This window comes from Panicum virgatum, chromosome 6K (assembly GCF_016808335.1).
Source record: "Panicum virgatum strain AP13 chromosome 6K, P.virgatum_v5, whole genome shotgun sequence".
In the NCBI taxonomy this organism is placed as follows: domain Eukaryota; kingdom Viridiplantae; phylum Streptophyta; class Magnoliopsida; order Poales; family Poaceae; genus Panicum; species Panicum virgatum.
This window is the reverse complement of record NC_053141.1, coordinates 46341718-46351665: the sequence shown is the minus strand read 5'-3', so window position 1 is coordinate 46351665 and position 9948 is coordinate 46341718. Positions and strand designations below refer to the sequence as shown.

Genomic DNA, 9948 nt, shown 5'->3' with positions numbered 1-9948 from the left:
GACCGTTTGTCAGAGAATCTAGAGGGAGAAAGTACGGGTAGGAGCAAATAAATTCTTGATTGGCAGTATTTTTATTTCCTAATGGGTCCCATCTTAGCACATGAGAAGAAGCTAATCAACACAAAATGAATGGTTCAGGAGAAGAAGGTTCCTGCTGGAGCGTTTTTTTGCTAGACCGGCTAGATATGACGTGGCTTCCTTTGCACCCTAGTGAAAGATTATACACTAAAGTTGCTCTAAGATGCCAAAAAGAGCTGTGGCAAACCAAAAGATCTACCCAAACCACCCATAAATCTTCCGCACATCACTAGTGTCGAAGAAGATACAAATTGTTCACGATAAGCTTCGCCGATCATGACCGACAGATCAATGACTATGGTATTCTGCACGTCCCCATCAAGCGTGATAGCAGGTGTTTGAAATCGTATGGACCACAGCATGCCATGCGCAGCACGGCTCCAACGTACAGTACACGCACGCACAAGCATGCGGCAAGCTACCAACCAACGGCACTGTCAGTACCGAGTCCATCTGAAACTAGTGATGCAACTCCTGCTGACGATGCAAGAACCAGTCCCAGATAGCCACTGGTTCTCCATCGCGAGAGATCAGAGGTTGAAGCTACTAACTGAAATACATCACATATTTTTCATCCCCTATTTTATTTCTGATCAGTCTCGAGAGACTAGATAGTGTAGTGGTTTCTACAATACAATATGCTTTAAATACATCAACAGTGCTAGTTTTTTTATGCACTAACTGTGCTACATAAGATCTGTAATGATGTTTTACATCGAAGCGGCTTGCTCGGACCTCTCAGTGTCAGCAGGAGCCGCCTCCTCTTCGTTACCGAAGCTTGGGGCCTTGGGAATTAGGCCGAGGATCTTGAACATCGCCTGGTCTGCATCGAAGTCGTTGTTCGCTGTCGTGAGGAGCTTCTCGCCAGCAAAAATGGAGTTGGCCCCAGCAAGGAAGCAGAGTGCTTGCTCTGGCATGGAGAACCGTACGCGGCCTGCTGAGAGCCTTACCATTGCCTTTGGCATCACGATCCGGGCAGTGGCGATCATGCGGATCATTTCCCAGATCTCTACAGGCTGATGTAGAACGTTGGTTAGCACCAAAAAAAATCAGCATGTATAATCTTAAACCAGGTTATATAGTCTGCATAATGTTCATAGAAGACAACTTCAGAGGTCTGACCTTCATATCTGTAGAAAGGTAGAATGGGAAAAACACCACACCCAATCAGGGGGGTGAGCTTTCATATATATAGCCAATGTGGCTTGTGTTACAAGGAAACTATCCTGGTACAAATCAATCAGCTATACATAGCAACTACAATAAGCTATATATGTCAGGTTCTATACATTTCCTAATACCCGCCCGCAGTCGCAGCGGGAGGAGTACGGACACAAAGACTGGATCGAAACTCTGTGAAGAGCTGTACAGGGAGGCCCTTGGTCATGATGTCAGCGAACTGATGAGCGGAGGGAACATGAAGAACCCGGACCTGTCCAAGCGCCACCTTCTCGCGGACGAAGTGAATGTCGATCTCGATGTGCTTCGTGCGCCGGTGGTCAACAGGGTTGGCCGTCATGTAGACGGCACTCACGTTGTCACAATAGACAACGGTGGCGGAAGCGAGGGGAACATGGAGCTCCTGAAGCAACTGGCGGATCCAGCAGCACTCAGCGACGGCATGGGCGACCGCACGGTACTCGGCCTCGGCGCTGGACCTGGACACCGTGGTCTGACGCTTCGAAGACCACGAAATCAGGTTGTCGCCGAGGAACACGCAGAAGCCTGAAGTCGAGCGCCGGGAGTCCGGACAGCCAGCCCAATCGGCGTCGGAGTAGGCAGTCAGACTGTCGACGGGGCCGGTGCCGATGTGGAGGCCGTAGGAGAGCGTTCCCTTCACGTAGCGCAGGATGCGCTTGACCAAAGCGAGATGAGGCTCGCGAGGGTCGTGCATGAAGAGGCACACCTGCTGGACAGCGTACGCCAGGTCAGGCCGAGTCAAGGTGAGGTACTGAAGAGCACCCACGAGACTCCTGTAGTCGGAGCTGTCAGAGGCAGACAGCGGGGCACCATCCGAGGCTGAGAGCTTGGCCTGAGTGTCAACAGGGGTCGCCGTAGAGTGACACTCAGTCATGCCGGCATGCTGGAGAAGATCCATGGCGTACTGTCGCTGGGACAGGAACAGGCCGTCAGACGAGCGCGTGACGGAGATGCCGAGGAAGTGGTGCAGGTCGCCGAGGTCGGTCATGGCGAACTCAGAGGCGAGTTTGGCCATGATCTGCTGAAGAAGCGTCGAGGACGAAGCGGTGAGGATGATGTCATCGACGTAGAGCAGCAAGTAGGCGATGCTCGCGCCCTCTTTGAGCACAAAGAGGGAAGTGTCGGAGGCCGAGGCGACGAAGCCGAGCTGTCGAATGAAGGAGGCGAACCGCTAGTACCACGCTCGCGGCGCCTGCTTGAGCCCGTACAAGGACTTCTGCAGGTGGCAGACGTGATCAGGAGCGGCGCGGTCGACGAATCCAGGCGGCTGCTGGCAGTAGACCGTCTCGTCGAGGTGGCCGTGAAGAAAGGCGTTCTTCACGTCGAGCTGGTGGATGGGCCAGGCACGAGAAGTGGCGATGCTGAGAACAGCCCGGATGGTTGCCGGTTTGACCACCGGGCTGAACGTCTCGTCGTAGTCTATGCCGTGCTGCTGGGAGAAGCCGCGGACGACCCAGCGCGCCTTGTGCCGAGCAAGAGTACCATCGGAATGGTACTTATGCTTGAAGATCCACTTCCCGGAGACGACGTTGGCACCAGGCGGTCGGGGAACAAGACGCCAGGTGCCGTTGTCGATCAGGGCCTGAAACTCATCAGCCATGGCAGCTCGCCAATTCGGATCGGCGAGCCCGCTGCGGTAGTTCGCCGGGAGCGGGGACGGGACGATGGCGGCCAGCCCCTTGTACTGCACGCGCGGAATAACACCAGACTGTGTACGAGTCACAGGTCCAGAGGATTCCGGGGCAGCAGGTACAGGAGCAGGCACAGGCGGCGGAGGCACAGGTGGCGCAGGCGGAGGTGCCGGTGCGCGCGGTCGGCGAGAGTAGACCAGCAGCGGCGGTGCTGGGGGCGTTGGGGGGGGGGGGTCTGGTCGGAAGTGCAGGTCCTGACGGGGGCACTGGACCACGCCCGCCGGGACCTGCAAGCTCGGAGGAGGGAGGCGGCTGCTCAACGTTCGAGGAGAACGGAGCGACCGCGGGCGCCGAAGGCGGAGGACGAGCTGCACGGTTAGTAGAGCAAGGCATAGTATCCACAGTATCGTCGGCCAAAAAATCAAGGGACGATGGAGGTGGAACAGGGGAGACGTCTGCAAAAGGGAAGTGTGACTCGTCGAAGACAACATGACGCGAGATGATGATGCGCCTGGTGGACAAGTCGAGACAGCGGTACCCCTTATGAGCTATAGGATACCCGAGGAACACACAGGCTACGAAGCGCGGGGCTAGCTTGTGTGCGGAGGTCGCCTGGAGATTGGGATAGCACAGGCACCCAAATACTCGCAGGTGATCATAGCTAGGCGGCGCGCTGTAGAGGCGTGTGTAGGGGATCTCGCTGTGAATGGAGGACGAGGGGCGCCTATTAAGCAAATAGCAGGCGGCTGCAAGTGCCTCAGCCCAGTAGGATGCTGGCATGGACGCATGAAGCAGGAGAGTGCGCACGGAGTTATTGAGCGGGCGAAGAACACGCTCAGCCTTGCCGTTCTGTGCGGAGGTGTACGGACACGAGAGACGTAGCAGGGTGCCATGGGCCGCCAGGAAAGTGGACGTGGCAGTGTTGACAAACTCTGTGCCATTGTCGGCCTGAAAGCACTTAACGGGCAGACCAAACTAAGTGCGAACATAAGCAACGAAATCAACTATGGTCTGGTGGACGTCAGACTTGCGTCTGAGGGGGAATGTCCAGCAGAAATGAGAAAAATCGTCCAAAATCACCAAGTAATAAGAATAGCCAGAAATGCTAGATACTGGTGACGTCCAAACATCACAATGAACAAGCTCAAAGGGTGCAGCAGTATGCGAAGTAGATGAAGTAAATGGCAGGCGAGCGTGTTTGCCAAGCTGACAAGAGTGGCAAAGCGAACGGCCTGAATTATTACAAGATAATAAATTGTTTTTATTCAATCTAGCTACTGCTGCTGGAGCGGGGTGGCCGAGGCGCTGGTGCCACAAAGTGCTGGAGGCGGCGACAAGTGCAGACGCGGTGGAAGGCTGCAAGGTGTATAGATCCCCGTCGCTATTGCAGCGAAGAATCACGCGCCCCGTCGGGATGTCCTTAACAGAAAACCCGAAAGCGTCAAACTCAATGGAACAGTGGTTGTCGCGGGTAAACTGACGAACAGAAAGTAAATTCTGAACAATCGAGGGAACGACAAGAACGTTATTGAGTGCAAAAGTGGACGCTGTGGTGGCGAGAACGGAGTGACCGTGAGACGTGACTGGGATACTAGTACCATTGCCTACTAAAATTGAAGAAATGGAAGTGGGCAGACGTTTGAGGAGTATACCATCCGAGGACGTCATGTGGGAGGAGGCGCTGGAATCCATCACCCAGGGGGAGGACCCCTGGACAGACATCTGCTGGAGGGCTGCAATCAGCCCAGCTTGATCCCACGTCGAAGCTTGGGCCGGAGGAGCAGCGAACGGGCCTGGCGAGTACTGGAGAGGAGCAAACGCCGTGTGGGCCTGCTGCGGCCCAAGTGGAGCGAAGGCCGCGTGGGCCTGTGGCGGCCCAGAACCCAGCAGGCCTGGCGAAGGGCGCCACGGCTGCCCAGCAGGCGGCCCACCAGCGCCGGCCCAGTATTGGCCGCCCGGGTTCATACAGAACCAGGGCCCAGCAGGCAAGGGGCGCTGCGGAGCGCCGAAGCCGCCGCCGTGCGCGTCGTACCCGCCGCCAAATCCGCTGCCGTTCTTGCGCCCGCCCTTCTTGCCGGAGTTGCGCCTCTGTCCGTCGCCGCGGGGCTGCTGCTGCGGCGCCTGCTGCTGACCGCGGCAGCCAGCGCCGCCGCAGGAGGAAGCAGAGCCGGCGATGAGCGCCGTGGCGGCGGCGACCTTCATCCCATTCGCGAGGCGCAACTCCTTGAGGGAGAGTTGGTCGCGCGCGTAGGTGAGGGTGAGGCTAGTGGCGGCGACGTGGTCGGCGGTGCCGGCAAACTCTTCGTTCAACCCGCGGAGGAGATTGAGGACGAGTTGCGGCTCGTCGACGGGATGGCCGACGTCGCGGAGCTTGTTGGCGGTGGTCTTGACGCGGAGGCAGTAGTCGTCGATGGAGGAATCCCCTTGAGTCATCGAGTGGAACTCGTGGCTCAGGAAGATGGCCCTCTGCGCCTTGTTCGCCTGGAAGAGACCGTCGATGGCGACCCAGAGCTGACGAGCGGTCTGGGTGGTGCCGGTCGTGGCCATGTCGAGGACGGCCTCGGCAACAGAGCCGAAGATCCAACTCCGGACACAGCAATCCGCCTGCTGCCAGGAGGAGTCGGCGGGGGAGGGTGTAGTGCCGTCGATGTGGGAGATGACGCCGAACTTGCCGCACATGGCAAGGAAGCTCGCCGACCACCGGGCGAAATTGCCGCCCTTGAGTTCTAGCGTCATCGGCACGTGATGCTTCACGTTGACAGAGGCGAAGGGGTGGACGAACAGAGGGCCGACGGAGTCGCCCTGTGTCCCTGGAGAGGAGGGGGAACCAGACGAGAGGATGGTTGATCCGGAATTGGCGGACGTCATGGCGGCGGCCGTCAATAGCAGATTGGATCAGGAAAAAAAGTGCTGCGGCCTGGAAGAGAAGGCGGCAGCAGAGAAGGAGACGCGGCGGCCAGAGGAGGCGGCGGCGTGGGTAGGCGCCGAGGCAAGGGCTCGGCGCGATGGTGGTTGGGTCGTGGCCTGGTGGCGGCGACGGGGGTTTAGCGGAAGGGAGAGGAGCCAGGAAGGGCCCGGACTCTTGATACCATGTAGAAAGGTAGAATGGGAAAAACACCACACCCAATCAGGGGGGTGAGCTTTCATATATATAGCCAATGTGGCTTGTGTTACAAGGAAACTATCCTGGTACAAATCAATCAGCTATACATAGCAACTACAATAAGCTATATATGTCAGGTTCTATACATTTCCTAATAATATCATTTCATGCATGATGGCTATGAGGCTAATACAACAGCTGCGAGCATCTAAACCATAGAAAATAATCAACAGTAATTTATACCTTCTGATCTTCAAGAGGTGTGCCTTTTACAGCAACCAATGCATTAATAGGAACACTCTCTGGGTGTGTAGGCAAGGTGGCTAGAGTATGCAACAACCCTACACGGTCCTCCTCTGCTTCTCCAAGACCGATGATTCCACCTGAACAAAAGAAGTGGCCACCAAATTATACACCAAATAACAATATTTCCCCATATTTTTTTTTGCTGAAGAGGAATGCTTATTATGCATGCTAGGGACTGCAAAAAGTGTCAGCAAATATAAAAAAAAAGATCACCTGAACAGATGCTTATTCCAGCTTCACGGACATGCTGAAGAGTCTGTAGTCTATCATCATATGATCTCGTGGTAATAATATTGGGATAATACTCTCTTGATGTATCTAGATTATGATTATAAGCTGTAAGTCCAGCCTTCTTGAGTTCTTCAGCTTGTTGTTTCTCTATCATGCCCAACGTGCAACAGACCTCCATGCCCATACCCCTGCAAAGTTATTATCCAGTTCATGCTAACATGTTAAAATAAATTATATTGATAACGCAGGAAATGTCCCCAGACTGAATATATCATTCGATACAATTAAGTCCTTTAAGTCAATGCCTATACTATTGTAGGTGAATAGACAAAGCTATATTGTTTTGGGGAACAAAAATACAAACTAGGTGAATAGAGGCATGATAACAGACGACAACTTGTGTGTGGTTATGCAGAACTTGCACCATAGACCATAGTTTTATTGTATATAACTAAAAGATCCCAATGAATACCTTATTTCCTTGACATATTCAAGAATCTGGTTGAAATTTGTTTTCCTGCCGATGGTTTCTCTCCATGCTGCTCCCATGCAAAAGCGGGTGCTCCCAGCCTCTTTTGCCTGTACAACAATAAATTAGAAGAAGAAACAATATATAGAGCGCTGTACACAGAATATTATGTCATAAAGTTAAGTCTATAGTGAAGAAGAAAAATAATAAGTTAAATTGTCATTTTGGGCCAGTAAAAAGGTAACAGCTGAGAGGAACTTGTTCACCTCCCAGACGACTAAGAGTACCTTTATTGCTGCTTCTAAGATAGCATCTTTGTTCATCAATTTTTGGGCCTTCAATCCAGTATTGTATCTTGATGACTGAGGACAGTAAGAACAATCTTCACTGCACCCACCAGTCTTTATTGAAAGAAGTGTGCACTGCTGCACTTCTCTGAATTTGTGTACATTTCTGTGGACCTGAGCCTGAAAAAAGAATGAGAAGAAAAAATGGCACTTCAGAATTTTTGCAACCCTATCATCTGACATGGTGACATAGTCACATCAATGCTAAATGCTCCATTACAGGTAAACTGGTACTCTCAAAGGACATGGTTTTCTTCAGCAGAATGATAAATCATTTGAGTTGTTTCATCTTGTTATATTTCTATTCACTTTTACAGATGGCAAATTGTGGAGTTACTGCAAAGAGTGCTTACAATCCATGATGGATAAAGACGCCCAGGAATGAGATTGTTCTACACCAAATGAATATGTTACTGTGACCAAACATATTGAACTGAGCATTAATCACACAAAATTTGTTTTGGCCTGCATTTATCAGATTATCATGGAATAATTGCCTAAAAACAAATCATCATGTCTTACATGCTTTACAACAAGAACTAGACTTTCTTATACGTAACATAAAACTTTGCAAAATTCACACAGTTTAAAGTTGTATATTTACTTCCTCTACAGGATTATGTGATGCTCTAACACTTGCCCAATAGTATGAGAAGTCAACAGCCAAACAGACTTCTAGTTCTAGAGGCAGATCTAGAAAAGCTTGACAAGAACACATCCCATTCCTGCCATATAAAGTGCCAACTATCCGATGCTTGATGCGAATTTTAAAAGCCCTCGAGAGCAGTACCTTCCTACCAAAACTACAGATGGACAGATGGATTTATAAATAGTTCAACGTTTTTATAGACTTACAACTGACATCTAAGTCCATAAAAACACAATAATTTCTTTATAAGGCAATACTGCAGTACGCCAGTGTTTTAAAGGCGTCGCCTAGTCGTCCAGGCGACGCCTAGGCGTCTAGGCGCACCCAGCTCGCCTTGGGTTACAGTGGCGCCTTGTCGCCTAGGCATCCAGGCGTACCCAGCTCGCCTCGCCTCGCCTCGCCTTACCGCCTTTAAAACACTGCAGTACGCACAATCTGGCAGTAAGCTCAAAACTTTTACATAATGAAAGGACATCATCAGTTTTAGGAAACTCTGAATAACCAATAAGGCTCCAAAACCCAACCATAAAAAATGCTACTGATTATAATACTTTTTATCAGCAGTCACATTTCAGTGTCTATAGATAGACTGTGACAGAAAAATCCCGGATGTTAAGGACAACATAAACCCAATCAAGTTGGTATCACTGTAAATAATCATGGCTTCCACTGCTAAAAGGCCCTACAGCCTAAAGTGGCAGTCTGACAGAACTGATGCTTATTAGCACAATAGCACCATACCAAAGAACTGGGTCTCATACCAACATTATTAATCTTCTAAATCCATCAAAAGTTAGCTGAACATGGATGTGAATGCCGAAAACATCCAGCAGCAACAGCTAGCATAAAGGCGTAATCTTCATATGTCTGATCAAACAAATAGACATATCCAACATCCTCATGACAAACCCCAGTAGAGCTGAAATGTCAATCGCTATCACTCGCTGCCACGAGCACAAGGAATCCTCCCAAAATGAAACCTTTTGGCATTATAGCCAAGCTGCAACTATGTAGCAATCTCCACTATATAGGCAACAGCAAAAATGACATTTAGCGAGTATCTGAGAGAAGGAAGGCTTCACCTCTGACACTCCAAATTCAGCCTTCAGAGCCCAGACCCTAACCGTACAATCTTAGCAGCAAATCTACAGCCTTCAGCACCCGGAAGCTTAAAGACAGAATCTTTCGCTAAATTCTCGGTGTCGCCACTAATCCAGTACCGGATACGAACGCAACCGGAGGATTGACGGCGGGATTCTGGGATCGCGAGTGTTCAGCCCAGGAGGGTGTACGTACCCCGTGGAAGAGGAGGTCGAGAAGCGGGGAGTCGTACACGGCCTGGATCTCGGGTCGGCTCCAGTCGTTCCGCGGCCCGTCCAGTATCGCCCGCTCCGCCGCGGCCGCGGCCGCGGCCGCCGACGCCGCCGGCGCCGAGGAGAACGCCGCCGCCCCCACGGCAAGCGGCGAGCGGAGGCTGCGCGCCAGCAGCATCATGGCCATGCCTGGTTCAAGAGCGTACCAACCAGCTGCTCACCCTGAAAAGCTTACAAAAAGCGGAAGCAACATGTTCTGCTAAGCCCGAGCATGATTACACAAGTTGCATCATTCTCCCATTTTCCGATTTAGCGAGTTGAGTTGAGACCGAGAAACGAGAGAGGGGGGACAGGGGCGAGATTGGGACGAAAAGAGGGGCAGGAAAAGGATATAGGGTGTGTTTAGTTCATTTTGCAAAAAAATGTAAAGATGTAAACATGACATTTGAAGTATTAAATAAAGTCTATTTGCAAAATTTTTTGTATAGATGGGTTGTAAATCGCGAGACGAATCTAATGATGCTAATTAATTCATGATTAATTAATAATTAGCGGGTGGTTACTGTAGCATTACTGTTGCAAATCATGGATTAAGTAGACTCATTAGAATCGTCTCGCGAT

General features: G+C 51.3%; 1 protein-coding gene across 1 annotated transcript; it reads right to left on the bottom strand.

Moving 5' to 3' along the window:
• Positions 1–625: 625 nt before the first annotated feature.
• LOC120713049 (biotin synthase, mitochondrial-like) lies at positions 626–9709 on the bottom strand. The gene is made up of 6 exons (XM_039999023.1): positions 9311–9709; positions 7306–7485; positions 7022–7128; positions 6532–6737; positions 6256–6395; positions 626–1094 (listed from the first exon to the last, which is right to left on the bottom strand). The coding sequence occupies exons 1-6, from the start codon at positions 9512–9514 to the stop codon at positions 789–791; spliced, it is 1143 nt and encodes a 380-aa protein (XP_039854957.1). The 5' UTR covers positions 9515–9709; the 3' UTR covers positions 626–788.
• Positions 9710–9948: the final 239 nt, after the last annotated feature.